This window comes from Stigmatopora nigra, chromosome 11 (genome assembly GCF_051989575.1).
Source record: "Stigmatopora nigra isolate UIUO_SnigA chromosome 11, RoL_Snig_1.1, whole genome shotgun sequence".
NCBI classification, from domain to species: Eukaryota; Metazoa; Chordata; class Actinopteri; order Syngnathiformes; family Syngnathidae; genus Stigmatopora; species Stigmatopora nigra.
The window spans coordinates 13,223,185-13,244,014 of NC_135518.1; the positions used below are offsets into that span (position 1 = coordinate 13,223,185).

General features: G+C 39.6%; 3 protein-coding genes across 4 annotated transcripts; 1 reads left to right on the forward strand and 2 right to left on the reverse strand.

Annotated features, from left to right (window-relative positions):
* Positions 1-7,465: 7,465 nt before the first annotated feature.
* Positions 7,466-9,371, reverse strand: ftcdnl1 (formiminotransferase cyclodeaminase N-terminal like 1). Its single transcript, XM_077728290.1, has 6 exons — positions 9,128-9,371; positions 8,783-8,901; positions 8,607-8,702; positions 8,391-8,546; positions 8,123-8,311; positions 7,466-7,902 (listed from the first exon to the last, which is right to left on the reverse strand). The coding sequence occupies exons 2-6, from the start codon at positions 8,895-8,897 to the stop codon at positions 7,466-7,468; spliced, it is 993 nt and encodes a 330-aa protein (XP_077584416.1). The 5' UTR covers positions 8,898-8,901; positions 9,128-9,371.
* Positions 9,372-9,655: 284 nt separating this feature from the next.
* c11h2orf69 (chromosome 11 C2orf69 homolog) lies at positions 9,656-11,901 on the forward strand. Its single transcript, XM_077728249.1, has 3 exons — positions 9,656-10,104; positions 10,841-11,079; positions 11,149-11,901. Exons 1-3 carry the CDS (start codon positions 9,880-9,882, stop codon positions 11,615-11,617), a joined length of 933 nt encoding a protein of 310 aa, XP_077584375.1. The 5' UTR covers positions 9,656-9,879; the 3' UTR covers positions 11,618-11,901.
* A 535-nt stretch (positions 11,902-12,436) lies between these two features.
* stk17b (serine/threonine kinase 17b (apoptosis-inducing)) lies at positions 12,437-18,820 on the reverse strand. Of its 2 annotated transcripts, none has more exons than XM_077728664.1 (8): positions 18,711-18,820; positions 18,034-18,179; positions 17,029-17,241; positions 16,136-16,274; positions 15,940-16,066; positions 15,383-15,431; positions 15,115-15,294; positions 12,437-14,465 (listed from the first exon to the last, which is right to left on the reverse strand). In XM_077728664.1, the coding sequence occupies exons 2-8, from the start codon at positions 18,156-18,158 to the stop codon at positions 14,237-14,239; spliced, it is 1,062 nt and encodes a 353-aa protein (XP_077584790.1). In that variant the 5' UTR covers positions 18,159-18,179; positions 18,711-18,820; the 3' UTR covers positions 12,437-14,236. The 2 variants fall into 2 exon arrangements, with proteins under 2 accessions (XP_077584790.1, XP_077584789.1); XM_077728663.1 differs by lacking the exon at positions 18,711-18,820 and adding an exon at positions 18,428-18,546.
* Between the last annotated feature and the right edge of the window lie 2,010 nt (positions 18,821-20,830).

Below are 20,830 nucleotides of genomic sequence, written 5' to 3' on the forward strand. Positions count from 1 at the left end.
ATGGCAAAGAATACCAAAAACGACGTAAGGAAAAAAACAGAGGAATGATTTTAATCCTCCAAAATGAACTTTTTGACAAAAACAAAGCAGTCCAATTAAAAAAGGAACAAAATGACTTTACTCAAACAAGCCAAGCCATTGTGTAACATGACAGAGAAACTCACTGGCTGCTCTTCGTCTGGGAAACTTTGTCATTGTCCCGCGCCACAAAAGAACCTCGGCAAGTCGCGGGTGGCGTACTATGAGAGCCCGTCGTTTATCGTCGCTGGGGGGACAAACGCCGACGTTTGTCCCGCTTGGCTATAGGCAGACAAACAAAAGCTAGCCAACGCGTGCCGAGGAATGGACTCCCGTGTAAATGGCGTGATTATACGTCTTCCTTTGGGCCGGGAGGGGAGGCCAATTGATGTAATCAAAGCAGCAATTGAGCCTCCGGCGTGGCCGGAATTAGGACGAGGCCTCTCGAGGACGCACGCGTCCGCTCCTTTCACGACAAACGCTTTTACAAGCTAATGCGAAGCTCGTTAGAGTCTTAGTAGGTTTACAATTGGAAACAAATGAGGTTTTCATCCATTTTTGTGTTTTTTTTCCTATTGAGGCCTTGATAAGTTTACCAAAAGTACAAATAAAATTCAATTTTAAGGAGCTGAGCTATCATAAATTTCTATTGGTCTTTAAAAAGTCCTTAGCAAACTTTTGTTTTTCAAAATAAAGGAATAGCTACATTTAAAATCAGCTTTTTAAAATGGAAACATTGATTTTTTTTCATTTTTTTGGGCTATTTGAGCAAGTTTTGTGATGTTTCTCCTTGCAAAAATACTTTGGAATGCCAATCTCCAAGTGAATGTTTCTGGGGTGAGAGTTTATTCAAAAATCATTTTTGAAATGCTGACATTAAAGAAATTTGCAATATGATAGAATCACATTACGTTCAAATAATATCAGCCATTTAACAATGTGTACTACATGTTCCTTACTTATACCCTTGAGGGGTGCCGCAGTCGAGCTAAAATATCGTATACATTCTTTTTTAAAAGTACTTTGTGAGTCTAGAATGATTCATTGTGATAGAAATAGTAGCTAGACATTTTCAGCTCTATTTTTTCGCTGATATACTTTGATTCTGTGGCGGTATTTTTATCCGTTTTTGATGTTGCAAAGGTTGTTACCCCGCCGAGACGACGTTACCATTCTGTCGCTCTCGCATTCTAATCTGGTCCCGCAGTGTCTTTTCTAAAAATAATTTAAAAAAATCTACTCCAAGTAGACGAGTTCAATCTTGGAGCAAAAGCTATTTATTGCTATTATCAAAAAAAAAATTAAAAAACAACTCCATTTGATACTTTTTTATCCAGGTGGGAACAATCAGAATTATTTTGGACATGAGATCGTCGGTTTAATGTTAAGTTTGGGGGAAAAAAAATCAAAATAGCTTTTATTTTGAAAGTTGTGATGGGCAAAAATTCAAGCAAACTTGCAACTGGAAAAAAAAGCCTTGTGAGCATTTAAATGAATATTAAATTAAATGCTGTTGATATTTGGCGCCCCTTGGCGAACTTGAGATGTGTCATTTGGATTTTGGCTTTGAACTAGATGCGTCAATTGGGGGTCCTCAAAAGGGTTTTTGCAGAATGTTTTGTGACAGCTTAGACCTTCAATGGTGGATTTCTCCATGGGATGAGTTGAAAGTCGCCAAACAGCAATTTTGCCAACCCGTTTTTAGTCCGCTCAAAGAAATATGAATTGAGTTCCTTCCCCAAAGAACTGTGAGCCCAATGCACTAAGCACTGCCGCTCTCAACCGGTGCTCGGACGTTTGGTCGCCGGTCTTTTGGTCCCTTTTGGTCAAATGGTGACAGAGTTTACTGTTGAAACCAGCTCTCAAAATTATAATCATGAGTGAGAGTTTAATATCTAAGTACTGTTTAATATCTAAGTAGTGTTTAATATCCAAGTACTGTTTAATATCTAAGTAGTGTTTAATATCCAAGTACTGTTTAATATCCAAGTACTGTTTAATACCAAAGTACTGTTTAATATCTAAGTACTGTTTAATATCTAAGTATTGTTTAATATCTAAGAACTGTTTAATATCTAAATACTGTGTAATATCCAAGTACTGTGTAATATCTAAGTATACTGATTAATATCTAAGTACTGTTTAATATCCAAGTACTGTTTAATATCTAAGTATACTGTTTAATATCTAAGTACTATTTAATATCTAAGTACTGTTTAATATCTAAGTACTGTTTAATATCTAACTGCTGTTTAATATCTAATTTTCGCAGCTTCACTACAGTGTGAATTTAAAAAAAATACATTTAAAGTTCATAAAATTGTATTTTTTGCTACTAGGACTCAGCACCAAAGAAGAAAAAAAATATACAATTAATTTTTGTGACCCTATTATAGCAGTTTTTCGATTACAGCAACCATATCTGGTCCACATTAACCACAATATCAGAAGGATTACTGTATTAAAGCTAAACCTTCTCCTCTCCATTGAAATCCACATAAAAGCATTCTACGTTCCATATAGAATAAACCACATGGCCATTTTCTTTATGCCTTTACAGCCTTCTTCCATACTTTCATCATGGTATCCACTTGGTGGGACCCTCTCACCTCTGGGCTAATGTTGACCCCCTTTTTTATTTTTTAATGGCGCAGTCGTATCGACTCCATTAGACGGTCGAACGGCCAACAATGGCCGTTTCCCTTCTCGGAGATCGAGAACGTGCAGCTCTTTTGTCCAGACTTCATCTACGCGGGGGTCAACGCGATCATACTTTACGCTTAACATTCTTCGCAAAACATAAAGAGGCAGAGCGGATGGCGGGTAGCGGGTTCTTTAAGCGGTTACCGTGACAACCGGGCTCCAGAGTGCCCAAATTCGATTTGGTGACGGTACAGCGGGCACGGCGACAGACACACAAAAAAAATGGAGCATATTTAAGGGTGTTAGCAGAGCACTAATATGGCACAGATTGGGTTAACTCTTGAGTACGAGAATGAGTCAACTTTTTATTGGCCGGCGGAAAATTTTAGGGTACTTTTGGGTCACTTTTGGTCAATTTTTTACTTTGAGGGATGCTTTTTTTTGGTTACTGCTGAATTTTGACATTATATGAAATCCTTGACTCACTACATATTCAAATACACACAAAAAAGTCCATATAATATATACAAAAGTATTTTTTTAAAAACACTAAGCACAAATATGTCCCCCCTAAATCCCATTGGAATCTTTTTACCTTTAGCAGCTCATATTTTTGAATTGGAGGTTGATTTGCGACGCCATTGTTTCATTCCTTCCACGAGCAGAAACAATCCCAGAGGCACCGGCGGTGGCTAAATTATTGACGCGGGTCTTAGCTTAGCCTAGTTTCTCCACGACTTTAGGGGAAGGAAGCATGGTGACTTGTTGCCTTGCGTGACACTTCTCCTCCCTGCTGCATTATACATGCACACAGTCTGTGTAACACACTTTTGCCCAGGTTAACTCTTAACGCTTATATGTATATGTATATATGTGTATATGTATACGTATGTATATATGTGTATGTATATATGTGTATATGTATACGTATGTATATATGTGTATGTATATATGTGTATATGTTTATATGTGTATACGTTTATATGTGTATATGTATATATGTGTATATCTATATGTATATATGTGTACTATATGTGTATACGTGTATATGTATATATGTGTATATGTATATATGTGGATATGTATATATGTATATATGTGTGTATGTATGTATATATGTGTATATGTATGTATGTATGTATGTATGTATGTATGTATGTGTATATGTATATATGTGTATGTATATGTGTATGTAGTGTATGTATGTGAATATCTATGTAGTATGTGTATATGTATATGTATGTATGTATGTGTATATGTATATGTATGTATGTATGTGTATATGTATATGTGTATATGCATATGTGGTTATGTATATGTATATGCATATGTGTATGTAGTGTATGTATGTGTATGTATGCATATATGTATATGCATATGCATGTGTATGTAGTGTATGTATATGTGTATGTATATGTGTATGTATATGTGTATGTATGCATATATGTGTATGTATGTGTATGTATCTATATGTTTATGTATATGTATGTAGTGTGTATATGTATGTGTATATGTATATGTGCAAATATGTATATATGCATATGTGTATATGTAAAAACATGGTCACTTTGTACCTGAACACAATGACAAGAGATATTCCCATGTTATCTCTAACCACAATATGCTAAAAAAAAGAGCATTTCCATCATTTTTTTGCCAAAATCCATCTCTCTAACCCGAACCCACATTTCCCCACCATCATTTCTCCCCTCCAAAACAAAATCTGACTCCCCCTGTCATTTTTCCTGCCCTCCCCCCCAACGTAAACAACTTTTCTCCTACCTCCACGAGAGTGATGACTATGCTGGAGCCGGCCGGCCGGCCACCCGGAAGTACTACGACACCCGATGCTATGCGACCTCATCAAATCATTCAACGTGATTAAACCCATATTTTTTTAATCAAGAAACATCTTCCTTCTCCACAACAAATCCCGACAACCCGTCAAATCTCGCAATCCTTACCTCACCACAGAGGACGGACGCGTGTCAGTCACATTCCGAGAACACCGGCGACCGGTCCCATCTCCCCAATCTGGGTCGGCGCCGTTTCCATCCCGTCATCCATCATTGGGAAATATCCACTGCCTTATTACACACACAAAAACAGCAAAAATTACCCAAAAATGTCAAGAGAGAGGATGTTGAAGGCAGCAGCGACGTGACAAGGACTCGGCAGTTTTTCCTCTGCCTCCTCTTCCTCTTCCTCCCTCCTTCCCCTTTCCTCCTCCCCTCCTCGCCGTCGCCTGGCTGCCTAATTCGCCGCTTTATCGCTCTATTTGTGTCTTTCTGTGATGCTCACCCGCGTTTCCACCTCACTGCTCTCTCTCGCTCTCTCTCTCTCTTTTTTGCTCTCTCTCTCGCTTTCTCAGCTGCCCAGAGGATGCTGAACATGTGTCGGGGTGGGGGGATGGGGGCCATACACTTTGTAGGTGACATAGGTGGACTACTTTTTGGGGGTTTGTTTTGGGTTTTTGAGGGGGGAGATGGGGGGATTTTTATTTTTGGCTAATGTTCTCGTTTCTGTGAGACACTTTTGTGATTTTGGAATCTTAAGGATGGGAGGAAAAGGCTTAAGGGGAAAAGAAATGATAGTGAAAAGTGGGGGAGATTTGGACGGGAATTGTAGAAGTGGGCGTGGATTAGTTGTTTGTTTTTCCATTATATGAATATATTATCTTTTCATGCTAATTTACTTTGCAGTTGTTTTAATGGGAAAGTCAAATTAGTGCATATTTTTAGTATTTAAAAATACTGCGAATACTACGGAAAAATGCACCAAACAAGTATACATTCTATATTTTTAATGATTTCATTTTTTCTCCATTTCTCTGAAATGAAAAATTAAGTATATTGATGGCAAATGCCCCAAAAAATTATATATTCAATGATGATTGCATTTTTTATGATTTCATTTTTTTCCCCATTTCTTTAAAATTAAAAAAAAGTATGTTGATGACAAATGCCCCAAAAAATTATATAATTCTAAGATTATATTTTTTTATGATTTCATTTTTAATCCATATCTTTGAAATGAAAAAAGTAAGTACATGAATGACAAATGCCAAAAAATATATACATTCTATAATAATTATAATTAATAATTCGATAATATTTTCTATGATTTCAAATGTTCTCAATATTTTTTAAATTAAAAAGTATGTTAATGACTTATTTTCTTCTAAAAACCACCCACTTTTCCTGTTTGCTATGCTCATTAACATTAAATAAAACAAGCTTCCACCAATGCTCCCCCAACCACAAAACAACCATTTTTTTTTCCTCGAGTCTGGCCACGCGTGTCTCCACGCCACATCGCGGCGTCGGTGGAAAGAAGATGAAGTGGAAAGAAGCAATTATGAGGAAAAATTGGACAAACATCGCAGTGGGCGGGGTAGGGGGGCGATGCGCCGTATATTTATAGAAAAAAAGCCTTGGCGGAGGACTACGCGAGAAAATAAGCTTCTCTATTTCCTCCACGCCATCACACGTCTTCCAAATGACGTGTTGATGGAGCATCATCATCCCTCCCCCAAAATGCGCTTAGTCAAGGTGGTCCTGAGCTAAATGATAAAAGTGGGCCGGCTTATTAAAGATGAGAAATTAATATTAAGGAGGATTTGAAAGATGCATTGATATGAACGCATACAAACGTGCCACTACCACAAAAACCTCCGGGCTTATGCTTTGACCTAGATTACGTGGTGATGCTCGCCAGCGTGACAGCCGCTGAGCATTCCTGTAGTATGCGAGGGGTGCATGAGCAGAGGAGGGGAAAAAAATACATTGGTGTGGAGGAAAAAAGATGGAGGGGGGATTGTGTGTGTTAAGACGCGGAGAGAAAAGATGAGAGGCTGCCATGCTTGTGTGACTAAAGCTGGGCTTGGATGGCGTACAAAGACTTACCGGGAGGAGGGGGCGGGGGGGCTTGAGCTGGAGGATGAAAACCGCCTCGAAAAGGGAACGGGGTGACTGGGAGGGGGTCTTCTTATGTAACTTGAAAACCTGCAATACAAGGAAAACTGTTAATTTTGGTGAAATAAAGGACAATATATGTGTAATTCAAGTGATGAGGACTTTTTATGTGACTTGAGGGTCGATATCATCCAAAAATGACTAAAAAATATGGACGCTATGTTGAATTTCAGGGAAATTGTAGGGAAAATATTGAAGAATTGAAATTGATACAAGTGATTAGTCGTTTTTAAGGTTATTAGGATGGTGTTGAGGTTTAGTTTGCTAGTAAGATGAGAGGCTATGCAATGAAATGAGATGGTTGCTGGAAATATATACAGTATTGATGGCGCTCCATCTATTAAATATGACGTGAAAATTGCACAGGCTCGCTCATGAAACATTGAAATCAAATCCATTTTGGTCACGCCATTCTAGGGATTTTCACATCGGGCCTCTCGGTCAAAATCATCGTGAGTATGTGGGAAGCTTTCATTTTCCAAGGGTCGCGGGGGGTGCTGGAGCTTATCCCAGATAAATATTGGATGCAGGTGGAGGAGGAGGGCACCCTGAATCCGCCAATCACAGGGCAAAAGGAGACAAAAGACAACCAATCACAGCTAGGGTTAGGCAAATTTTAAGTGTTAAACCAGCTGGCTTAGTATGCATGTTTTTTTGGGATTACCCAGAGAAAACCCACGCAATAATGTGCAAACTCCACACAGAGAGGACCGACCCAGGTTCGAACCCACGACCCCAGAACCATTTTGTTGTCAGGTCGCTCTGTGTGAAGCATTTTTGCCAAAAACAAATTCAACCACATTGAAAGTGTGGAAAATGCAGGTTTAATTTCACATGCGCACCCTTTGCTGTTCTTTCCAAAATGGGCCGATATCTCGAGCCAGGGCCCATTCGGCCAATCCTCGACACTCATTGGGGGTGAAACCCACCAGGGCGGTGCCCTTAGTGACTACTCCATGGCCCCCTGCCAACTCGGCGACCCTGGCCGTGATGAGGGAAGCCGGGACGTGGCAGTAAGGCCGACCCCCGACGTTAAAGGTCGGCCAGGGCGTTGTGTCGTCGTTTTGCCCGGGCGGAGCACCAGGCACGCTCTCCACATTGCAGGCGATCTCCACAGCGCCCTCATGAGGCAAAGCCAGGACCTGGACGCCCGGAAGACCTCCTGGGGTGGATTCTCGGATGGCGGCGGCGATATGGCGTCCTATGGCGATGTCTTGGGTGTCGATGGTGACGTTACAGTTCATAACGTAAGGACCGGCCCCAACACCTATGAAAAAAATAATAATAATCAATACATTGGATTTGCATTCATTCATTCATTTTCTGAACCGCCCATCCTCATATAGGTCACAGGGGGTGCTGGAGTCAATCCCAATTAAGACAAGGGGAGACCCTGAATTGCTAGTTAGCTAATTTTAGCTCACTTGAACACTATAATAGATACAGGAGCTAAATAGATAAAATTCTGATTATATTATTGCACTCGCCAGTAAGGCCGAAACGTTTTTGCGGCACCGGTCCAACGCAGGCCTGGATACTTTGCAAATCCGCCATCTTTTTGAACCAGCCCATCTCCTTCCTCCTCTGCGCCAGCCCACGTTGAAGCGGGGTGTCGGCCCACCCGAAGAGGAAGACGCTGGTGCCTGGTACTCGCTGGGTGAGACCCATGGCGATAGCTAAAGATGTCCAGGGAGAAGTCCAAATCAGACTTACTCAACATAAGGGAAAAGCTAACAAAAAAAAACGTTATCTTACCACGTGATTCTCGAACGCAGTCTTCAATTCCTACATCCTCCCCTAGAGGGTAGATGGGTACCAGATCCACAGCGCCCATTCGTGGGTGGAGCCCCGAGTGGGTTCGCATGTCAATCAACTCACAGGCCTTCTCGCAGGCGGACAAGACAGCCTCCCCTGGTGGAGAAGAAAAAAAAGTTTTTCCTCGAATAATCACGAAAATGGCGTACGACTCACGGATAGATTCGATGCTGGCCACGATGGTGATGACAGAACGGTTGTAGTCGCGGTCATTAAAGATGTTCAATACCGTCGTTCCATTTCTTGGAGTACCTGCTTAATAAAAAAATATATTTGGGAATTGTAGTTAACATAATGGCTGTTTTATGGCATTTATTGTATTATGGACTTGCCTTGGTAGTCATATAAGGCCGCTTTGGCCACGTTTTCCACCAAATCCTTCCTACGAGCCTCAGATACGTTAAGAAGACATGTCACCAGACGTCTTCCCAATGAAGTCGCTGTCATTTTTCTGCAGGATTGATAATAATACATTCATAAAAAATTACAGTATAAAATATGTTCCATGCATTGCATTAATAGGAAAATTGTCGGCTTTTTAAGGACAGTGAAGTAGTTTCTCTCCAAGTATTTCTCAATACTTAGCAATAGTTTGTCTTATTTTCAGAAAACTGCCACATCGATGCAATAACATTTTAAAAGGTGGAAATATATGAAATATGTATTGTACGGACTACCTTTTTCTTCAATGATGGCCATTCGTGTAGGAAAACACAACTTTATACAAAGTTTGTTATTCTATTTTGGTATTTAGTTGATTCACGATCGGACTTGAGCGTTTTGCAGAACAATTTGGATCTTTCCCAGTGTCTTTTGTGAGAATTATTTTAATCATCGCGATTGTTTGCAAACAATAAAACTTGGAAATGTTTGGCACGATTTGGCGTGCAACTCATTAAAAGCCATTTCGCAGACTAGATAAAAAAACACTTCCGGGTCCGTACATGAATACATTCCGTATGGAACCCACACGAAGTTTTTTAGAAACACATTTAACAATGCAAAAATAAGATTACCTTGTGAGGTGACAACTTGAATTACAATTCAAATTAATGCCTGAACGTTTGACAAGAACTCACTAATTATCAGTGACAGTGGTACAAAGTACAGACATTGTGGACAAAGTCCACGTTGCGTTGTTGTGGGCAGACTGCAGTATTTTTGCGAAACAGCGACTCACTGTGGACACAAACCATATAAAAATAAACCAAACGCCACAAATTGGACACATTGGCGTGCGCTCCCTGAAAAAGATTACCAAAAGGATACCGAGACGTCATGTAATGTATATTATGAAGTATTAGGAAACAAGAATTCCATTTGTTTGGGGGATCCGGGAGCGTATTGCAGTGCTAAAATTCGATTGAACGCGGAGCTAAACGCTTGTTTTGGGTTGGATTGAAGGATTACAATAGTGACAGACAGGACGATGACGACCACGGTGACTCCGGGATCGAGTAGCCGCCCGGTGGGAGTCTCCAATAGTCCGGGAAAGCAGAGGCTTCACAAACTGCTGGCCGTGCCCGGTTTTAAAGCCAATATGATCAACGATCTTCTCCTCCTACGGCCCGGAGATGAACACGAACCACAAGGAAGCAACAATAGTAGTAGTAGTAGTTGCAAGCATGTGGTGTTTTTTCATGGGGATATTCAGGTAAGCCCAATTTTCTCCAAAATCGACTGATTAGTGGGTACTCTTTCTTTTTTTCTGCATAATTTCTACAATAAATTCAAAATTATCATTTTTTTCATGACTGGAGGTTCCATAGAATTATTTTTACTAGTTTTTTGGGGGATTATGGGACAAAATGCAAAGTACATCCAGGAAGAAATCCAGAGTTTTTAACCCTTGACCTTGGTTCATTTTTTTTTTTTTTGCAGATTGTGCTAAGCACTTAACAACCTTGCTCATTTACAATTGAAATTAAATTTAATGATAGTTATATTGCCTTCATAAAAGACAGTAGTCTTAGATTTCCTTATGGAAATAAAATGAGAGCATGTTTATAGTGTCCATGATGACCTATTTAAAAAAAGGGCCTATCAAATATCAGAAATGGATCATGAGACAAAATAAATCATTAAAAAAATTACGTCATAATATAAGTTAAATGTAAGATGTTGTATTTTATCTTTCAAGAAAGCCAATTAGAAATAAAAAAAATTCCACTGATCATCACAAGGGTGCTCAGCTAAATTAAGGCATTCATAAATTATTGCTAACCAATCACAGATGTTAATTTAAAAAAAAATGCATTTTTTTGTAGTAACTTTACTAACCGATATTATGCAGAAGAAATGCCCATAATAACCTTCCTCTTAAATCTGGTGTTATTTAAGACTAAAATTTCAATATCTGGTACAAAAGAAGAATATTTTCTGACTTACAGGACTTCCACGAGGAAATGGCGTCCCAGCCGGATTGCGCCCAGTGGATGGCGTGGAATCTGGAGCAGGTTGTGGTCACCTTAGGGCGCCGTTTCCCGGGTCACTACGTGTGGGTGGTGCGCGCCTCCCGGAGGTACTTACGAAAATTCAGCAGCTACTGCAACTTCGTGGAGAGCAACATGTTCGGCGCCCCAGAACACGCGCCGTACTCCCCCGACGGGGGGGCGCTGAGCCACCTCAGGTCACCATACCCGTCTTCCATTCTCCGCCAAAGTGGGAATTTACTAAGTTTTTTTTTTCCACGCTACAGGTCTTTGTTGATCCACGGGATGGAGCGTGTCGGCTTGCAAAACCACCTCCAGCCACAGGGCGGCGCCACCGCTGGGTTTTCTCTGACTCTGGTGGGCTTCAGTAAAGGATGCGTGGTCCTGAACCAGGTGCTTTACGAACTGGACGGCGCCAAGGCCGATCCAAGTCTGGGGGACTTTGCCGGGAGTATTTCGGACATTTTCTGGTTGGATGGGGGTCACCCGGGGGGTAGCGAGACGTGGGTGACGGACCAGAAGCTGCTGGGACATTTGGCCGCAAGTGGGATTCGAGTCCACGCCCATGTTACCCCGTATGAGGTCAGGGACCCCATGCGAGCCTGGGTAGGCCGAGAACATGAGAGCTTTGTGAAGACCTTGGAGGAATTGGGGGCGTGTCTACATCGCAAAGTCCATTTTGAAGACCAACCGCCGTCCATTGAAAACCACTTTAAGGTCATTCAGGAATTTTGAATTTTCTAAAACTTAGTGGTTGATGGGTGAGCTAAAAAATTGCAAAAATTGGATTATCTTGAAATTGGAGAAAGAAAAAGGTTATGTGAGGACATGCTTGAATTATTTTTGGTCTTGTTGGAAATTGCGCTGTTTTTTTCCAGGAATTTTACTTGCAATGACGCATTTTGACCTATTTTTTTTTAGTTTTTTTCCGTGTTTTGACTGAAATTATAGGCCCAGATTCCACTATGACCACGACGGTCGTTATTGTTGAATGTGACAAAGTTATAATCATCATTCCATTTTATTTTTTATTTTAGCTTTCAACACTGTAAAAAATGTTCACAGTCAAATTGGGAAATAAAGTATTGGCATTAAAGTTTTGCAGGCCTTTTTCTTCATTTATTAGGATTTTAATTTGATTTAATCTTTGGTAATAATGCTAGTTGGATATAAAAAAGTCAAAATTTGTAACTTATTTTATGGTTTTGTCCAATTTGTCTGTAAAATCTATCAAAATTTTGTCATTTTATGATCAATGAAAGAAAATGTTAACACATCTGATATTATGCATTAAAAATAAAAACTATTATGAGATAGATTCCCAAACATGACATTTATAGGATTTTTTAAAGTTGCAATGCATTATTTTTTTTGAATTTTCACTAAATGGCCATTTTGCAGCAGCAAAAACAATCGAATGATTCAGATTTTTGTTCTATTTTTATCTTTAACTTTATTTCTACCACTCCCGAGGTTACAAATGAACCTTTCAATAATATTTTATCTGTTAAACATGACTTTTGAAGACAAAGGCCAACACATAGAAGCCAAAAGTCACATTCTCCATACTTTAATGAGCATTTTTTTGCAGAATACGCATTTGTGCTTTCCCACAATTCATTAGCTTGTTCTTTTCTTTTTTTTGCTAATCCGGTAAATAAGAAATCCAAAATAATCAAACGTCTCTGGAGACGCTCATATCATGAAAATCTGACTTCTTAAAGGATATTAAAATATTTCAATGAATTTTTTGCTGGCATAACAGCACAATTGAATCAGTCACTTAATAGAAAAAATAAAAAAAACAAAAACTAAAGAATCTGAGTAGCTTTTTTAGCCCAAATTAGAAAGATCTATTTAAATTAGCACAATAACTATTGCTTAAAAATTGAAAAAAAACATTTAATTCAAATTTAGGAAGCTAAATTTTGAGCATTTTCCCCAAATTTTGACAATTTTAGAGAGAAAAAATTCTCTGAGTGATCATTTCCTTCAATTAATTGTGTAACCATTTAATATTTTTGCTATTAGATCTTACAGTAAAAAACATAAATGTGCATAACACATTTTAGACCTTGAAGCTTATTTCTCGATTCCTCCGAGACGGCTAAATTAGATCTTATATACAGTATATATATACTATAATTTCATGGTCACCTATTTATCAATCTGAAGAAAACCCAGCTGGATTTTTTGCTCTCTCAGAGTAGCCCTCCAGTTCTTTCGGGTGACAGCATTACGGAAGAAAACATGGCCGTTCTATGCAAAAAAAGGCCTTCCTGTGTTTGCTGGTGATCATAACAACAACAACAACAAAAACAACAACAAACAAGAGCTCCCCCTCCTTTTCCATGCCATTTCAAGTCCACTTTTCAAAACTTTCGTCATCACATTCACTAGCGCCCATCCTATCTATCCTCAACCTTCTTAAATGCCAAAATTTGGACCCACTTTTCCATCAAAACCCTTTCTCCAACTTATCTTAACTCTCCAACATACAACAACCAAAAAAGAACAAAGTATGAAATCCAGCACATAAATAAAAACAATAAGAATAGTAATGGTTTTTTTGTCTATTTATATATATAAAGCGCCATCGGACACTTCTCTAAAAAAAAAGCGTGAATGCAAGAACTTTTTGTGCTAATGAGGAAGTGCTAAATGCTGGTTCCCTTTTCTTCAGGCGTTTTTTTACGCAAGCGGAATAACATTGCGTCAATCACTTATATTTGATCACCTGAGAATCCGATTAACACTGAATTTAAGCCTAAAGTTGAACAATTTCAAAACAAAATGTTTTCTTGTAAAAACCCTGAGCTAAATTTAATCGCTCCAAACATTGGAATCGCGAGGAAGTATCAGGAATGTTTTTCTCATGGCACTATTAATAGCATCCACCTGGACAAATTTAAGCCACGCCCCCTCACGACAAATTGGCTGTCAATCAGAACAGCCGTGGACGACCATAGAAGACATTTTCAATACTTTTAGTTTAGACGAGGCGGCTTTTCGTTATTCAGTCTTAGCTGGAACTACAGTCGGGAAAATGTCGTTTTGGGGCGACATTAAATCTATAAAAACAAAGAAATAAACAGTTAAGACATTTGAAAATCTCTTTGCCGGCCAATTAACAAGGCGACTTCACATACTGCATCCATTTCCGTTAATTAGCAGCATTTTTAACGACCAAAAAGAGACCAAAACGGGACCAAAAACCCAACAACTAATGGCTAATCTGATTATCTTTGGCTTGTGTTAATCTGGCAATTAACAAATGACGTAAAGTATAAATAAATGGCCCGTCGGTCTAAAAAAAATAGTTTTAAAAGCTATTTGTGGCCGGCTAAATATTTTTTAGAAGTCACCGTCTCCGAGAAAGCCGTGCTCGTCCAAGCGTGAGCGTTTGGCGTGAGAATGCGAGGTCTCCAGGAAGTTCTCCTTGTCCTCGGGGTCGTCCAGCGGGGGCGCCGCCCACTTGCTGCCACAGCTACGCTCGCGGACCTCGCGGCTCGGCGCCGGTTCGGGTCCAGGCGTGTGCCATAGCCAAGGGTGGGTCATGCACTCTGCGGCACTGGGACGGTCCCTGTCAATCACAATTTATAGTCAGCGGTATAAAAATGGAAAAAAAATTCCAAATCGACGAGGAAAAGTGAGTCAAACCGTTTGGAATGTTTGGAGATGATATAAACTGCAATTTAGGGAATAAATGGGAATATTAGGGTTAAAAAATAAGCAGCAAAACCCTAAATATGTTTGTTTTTCCACTACAATCCATTGTTTATTGGCCCGAAGAAATTTATGAAAATATCCTTGAATTTTGTCCACACAGGAATCTTAAATTCAACCTACAAAGTCAAAATCGGAGCTGTAGAACTTCAAGATTTTGGTTTCCATGAATAAATGAATCAACGTTTCAAGCCACCACTGTAGCTTTTAGATAATCAGACATAAACCCAATAGAGAATGCTTTTCTGCCTATGTCAAAAACATTTTCGTCTGTACCTCCAAAACCAGGAAGCCTTTCACACAAAACAGAATAAAAAGTAAACTAACGGGAAAGTGAAGATGATGAAGGGGGTGTGGCCTAATTGTTACTTTCGACCACATTCTGGGACTTAAAATAAATGACACTTTGTGGTTATGAACTGTGCAAACAGCCATTGACAGGTGACCTTAAAAAAAACAAAAACCACAAAACAAAACCAATGGTGCTGATCTAAAATAAAACTCACTCGGGTGCTTTGACCAGCAGTTTGCGAATGAAATCTACAGCCAGTTCAGAAACCCTGGAGAAGGTCTCACGGCTGTAGTCCACGTTAACCTGCGACACGTTCAAGTACGTCTCCTGTTTGTCGTCGCCGACGAATGGAGACTCGCCCGTTACTAGCATGTAGGCGATGACGCCTACGCTCCTGGTTGGGGAGAAAATATGGCAGGATTTAACAACACAGAATACTAAAAATGAGAAATAAAAAAAATATGAGGAATGTTACCACTCACCAAAGATCTGTCGATGTTGTGATGGGCTCATAGTTCAAAATTTCTGGGGCTGAGTAAAGAAAAATAGAGATGTTTATTAGTATTGTTATGTTAAGTGAAACCCTGGAATTTACAGATGGTCTCCATTTTTCCAGTTTTTTTGTGGTGCAGCGCAAAATAGGGGAACGCAAAAAACGTGAAAAACGGGGGAATGCTGTACTTTAAATTGTTGACTTTCTATTTCATTTTGGACTACGCTTTTGAGTTTTTGACGTTCCGACCTAATTCCAAGTACAAAGTGGGCAAATTAATACAGAGGTTAATAAAAATAATAGTACAATTTGTAAATTTCTGGATCTGTATGAGTCTTGTTTATTTTTATATAGTATAAATAGATAATTTATTGTGTGGATGTGAAAGTAAATATATTGTGTATTTTAACAAAAAAAGGGTTTTTACTTTGAAAGAAAAAATCATGTGTCCCCTTTAAATGACCTTTTAGTGAATCCTCCACGGGAAGTGACATTGACATCATCTGTCGCCAGGCAAACGCTTGTGTTGTTATTTTTTATGCTTACCCACATACTCAGGTGTGCCAAGAATCTCTCTGAGCTCCCCAACCGCGCCCAATCTGCGTGCCAGACCAAAGTCTACAATCTTTATGTCTCCGGGAGGGGAAAGGCTGGTCAGGAGGATATTCTGGGGCTAAAATACAGAAGGGAATAAAGTCAATGTGAGGTTGAAAACAAAAAAAAAATGGACGTGACTATCCACCTTGAGGTCCAAATGCACCAGGTTGCTCTGGTGGAGGAGGTGAACGCCTTCCAACGTTTGCCTGATCAGACGGGTGATTTGGGCTTCGGGTAACAGCTCCTCGGACACACAGTGATCGAAAATCTCGCCGCCAGCCGCGCTGGTTGGAAAAAAAAGTCATTGTGATATAAATTTATGTATTTTATAATCATTTGAAAAGTTGCAAATACATTTCAGAGGCAGTACTTTGAAAATTTAACAGTTTCAAGCCTTCAAATGACTATTTTTGGTCAATTATTAAGAAAATAACATTCATTTTTGAAGATTTAACCCTTTATAGGGCAACTGAGCAATGATTGTTACTTTTTTAAGTTTTATTTTTTGTTGTATTTGTTTTTTATTATTGTAGATCATTAGAAAGGAATGCATAGTTCATAAAAGTTAAGAATAAAACCAATACACCAATAGATTTTTCCCCTCAATCACTCATTATATGCCAGTATGCCCATAAACGTCCAATTCATTTAAACTGGGAGGTCTGGCCATGAATGTTCATCTTTCAGTGTCACAGAATTTGACTTGGGTGGGCAAATGAAAGCTGGTTTATTGGTCAATGGCAGCCAATGAGTTACATAAGTGGTTAAAAAAATGCTTTGAAAAATAATAAAAGGGTTGAATGTGACTCACCAATAGAAAAGCTCTCAACCATGTCACCCACTTAAACTTTAAATATTTGTTTTGCATGAATTACAACTAAAGTCTTGCACACACACACACACACCTAACCCACAAAACAATACTAAGTCCTTCAAAATAACTTTGACTTGTTTTTTATGAGGACAAAAGAACGTTGCTGGGAAACAAACGTTGATTTTCTGCCGCTAAAGGTTAATTTCCAAATAATTTTGACTCACTATTCCAGCACGAGAACGATGTCGTGGTCCGTCTCGTGAGCGGCGTACAGGTTTACCACCCTGGGGTTGTTGCGGGCCGTCTCCAGGACGGCCATCTCGTGGACCACGTCGGCCCGGCAGTCGCGGCCCCGCCTCCTTTTGCGTAGGAACTTGGCGGCGAACACCTTACCCGTGGCTTTCTCCACACAACGTTTCACCACTGCAAACTTGCCCCTTCAAACATAAGAAAGTTGTGTCAATTCCACATCTGATTTACTATTCCGCGGTCTAATCTAAAAAAATGGATGGGGAAACTAATTTATATATGTTTCTGGGAGGTTTTATAGTTTTAAGAGTACTTGCATAAAGGTGAAAGCGCAAAAAAAATAACAAGTGTTTCCATCAAGTTGTCATGACGTCATACTTTTGACTGCAGGAATAACACAAGTTAAACCTAAAGGAGGAAAACCGCTAAAACTGGTTGGACCAAAAAGCAAAGTTCATGTTTACAAATCATGGATGCGGCAATGCTAGAACACAATGTAAAAGGAACCGGGATTTGCACAACGGTAACGTGAAACCACTTTGTACTGTATATGTGGAGAGTAAATACTAACAAGTATGGTGTCACTAATTAGGAAAATAAAAGACAGTTATCAGACAAAATGTCAGCAGTTTCTTCCAGAAAAAAAAAACATTTTTTTTACCCAAAAAATAAAGAAGTCGTGTTTTCTGCAAAAAAAAAAGTGACTTCATTCCAGATGATTACAACTTTACAATGCAACATTATTTGCTTCTGTTCTGAAGAATACTGCAGTACTTATTCCATGAAAAATAACACTTTTGTTTTTATAACATGGAATTGTTCCACTCTTCAAAATGTTTGGGTAAAATCCAAAGTTTTTTATTCTTATTTTTGTTTTGACACTGTTTACTTGGCGTTAGGACTAAGAAATGATGTCATTTAAAAGCTGTTTCCCGTGAAATGTTGTGGGGAAACCCCCGATCTAAATGTTTCCGACTCACCTTCCCAACTCCCCGGTGACTTCGAATACAGCGTCCAGGGGCTCCGCGGTGATCGGCGTGTGACTTTCGACCAGCAGCCCGGCGGCGGTGAGCCCGCTGCGACTGTCAAGCCGCTTCCGAGACATCGTCCCCTCCAGCAGCAAGGCCTAAAAAACCGGATCACGAGTCGAGATGAACAACGGAGCCGGATCAGTGAAACCAAAATTGGGCGTTCGAAGCTAACACGACCGGCCGGCGGCTGCTACTTCCATGCTAACTCTGGTTAGCTTCCTCTGTTAGCGATTTTGTCAAATTAAAAGGGAGGAGCTAATGTACACACAAAAATAAAAGCTGCAAGCAACACATTCCCTGCGTTGACTAGCACATCCATTCGGTCGCCCATGTGTAAAATTACTTTTAGTCAGCTCCCTGTTGTTTTCTGGTCATTATCTTGCACGTCCTTCTTGATTAACACTTTTTCTACATAAATATCACATACATACGAAGCGCTAGATGCGTAATGGGGGCCATGAGCCTATCAGGACGGCTGCTATCTTTGTCGACCGTTTTGTGTCAGCGCCATTCGCTAAACGTAATACTAGATCGTGTACTTTTAGATTACTGTAAAATGCTAATATGTATTATAATAATGAAACACAACTATCTATCTGCCAGTCTACTATGAGAAAATCACTTACTTTGAGGTCTCCACAAGAGGTCACATGAGAAATACACTGCTTTAAGATGGCCGTCAGTTGGTGACGTCGCCAACTTTTTGCATTCAGCTCCGTGTAATATTGACGCTTCTTGGTAGATCGGCCTTATGCGCGTGCGCCCGTTTGAATTTTACTGGCGTTCAGCTCCGTGAAATATTGACGCTCCTTGGCAGTGGCCCAATGCGCATGCGCCCGCTTTAATTTTGTGCGCATGATTACGGTGTTTTATAAGTTTAAAATATGATATTGGGATCATGAAACTCAAACAAAAGTTTTGAGTGCAAATACGCCAATAAATTAGGCAATATCAAACTTACAAGGAAGTGATACATTATACTAATGCTACATTTTTAAATGTGGATATTGACATTACTGTAATAATTAAAAGTGCCAAGGGAACTGACCTGGCAGGCTTATATTATTTCCTTATTACTTTTTTTATGTCAAATGCTGCACCCAAACAGAATGATGCAAAAACAAATGTTTCGCAATTTAGCATGGCCGGATATTATAGTTCTAAATGAGGTCACCTCAAGCATTGCAACATGAATTGCAACAAGTTAAAAGAATTTGCTCCAGGACAATGAGGGGCGGGGCTATTGTCATAGGCATTATGAATCGCTTATCAAAACACAAACATCCTGATCCAGCCAGCCTAGCCGACCTTAAATTAAATGTGTGGCCCTCAGGCTCAAAAATCCCACTGCAAACGAAAACAGAGCCAACGCTTGACTTCTCGAGCCCCATTTGTACATTCAGTGCAAAATATATATTTATACACACAACAGGACAGATATGCTGTACATTTACAGTTATATACAAATAAGAGACAAACATGATGACTGCACACATGATCCACATACATGTGTTGTTGTATTTTTTGGAGTCAAAACAGCCCTATTGGTTCACACCCCGACTCACTTAGCAATGAACCATAACCGTCGACCTATTCCTAAAAAAAATAGGCTGGAAACGCGTGGAAAGTGACATTATTCGGGTAACATGCCATAATCGGACACATTCAAACTACATTGCACATTCCCAGAGCTCATTCAAAGTGACATATGCGGACTACTTGTTAGTTTTTCAACGCTTGGGTTATGACCGTGTAAAGCACAAAGGGCTCATGACTTGGATTTCCACAATGAAAAAAAAACAAAACAAAAAGAGAAACCCATCAATTGTTCCCAATGTCCTTTTTTTCTGATAACAATATCCTCATGCAGGAAAAGCTAGCAAGGACTGCCAGTGTCTTGCAATAGTTGAGCATGCAAATATCAAGCGAGAACACCACGTCGTGGTCACAGGTTTCACGGCACCCCCGGCGCAGCTCACGGAGCTGACCGAGGACCACTTCGCATGCACGATGCCATATAAAAGTGTTGCCATGGCGACCCACATGAGCGCTACTCTAGCCTCGGCCGATCTGGCGCCATGACACTTCTTTGTACAGTAAAGTTTGGTTTTGCATGCACCCCCATATAAACAAAAAAATAAGAGCATTTGAAATGTCACATGACGTGAAAAGTTTGGTGGTGTGTACTCAACAGTCTGCTTTTTATCTCATGCTGCCAAGGCAAAAAGTAATGGGATGGATGAGTCCCACATTAAGTACAAAGTAAGTTAGTGGGTTTTGTTCTGGATGCAGAATCATGTGACACCATCCCACCTAAACCAGTAATTCTATGTTATTCTTCACCAGTGGATTCAATACATTCCTTTTTTTAAGCAATTTGTAGGATAGGGAAAATCCATTGACAATGTTGTACATAGCATAAAAGACCAGATTTTTGCTCTAGGTTGTTTTAGAGACTTTGGAAAGGGTTCGTTTTCTGGCAAAGGACCCCCATAATTGAACATTTGGGATTGGCAAAAAAGTTTTTGGTCATTTCAAGGGCCCAACTGATTCGTTTTTTGGAATAATATTGCTTTATTGGGCCAATAGTAAGCATATTTTGGCTTTAAAAGGGTAAGATTGTACATTTCAGGTTTGTAAACGACTCTAATGATTGTGTTTAGCTCAAAATTTTGTCGATTATTTCCCTAGACACTTAAATAAGAATATTTTTCATCCCTTTTGGTTCCGGGCCGGACATTTGGTC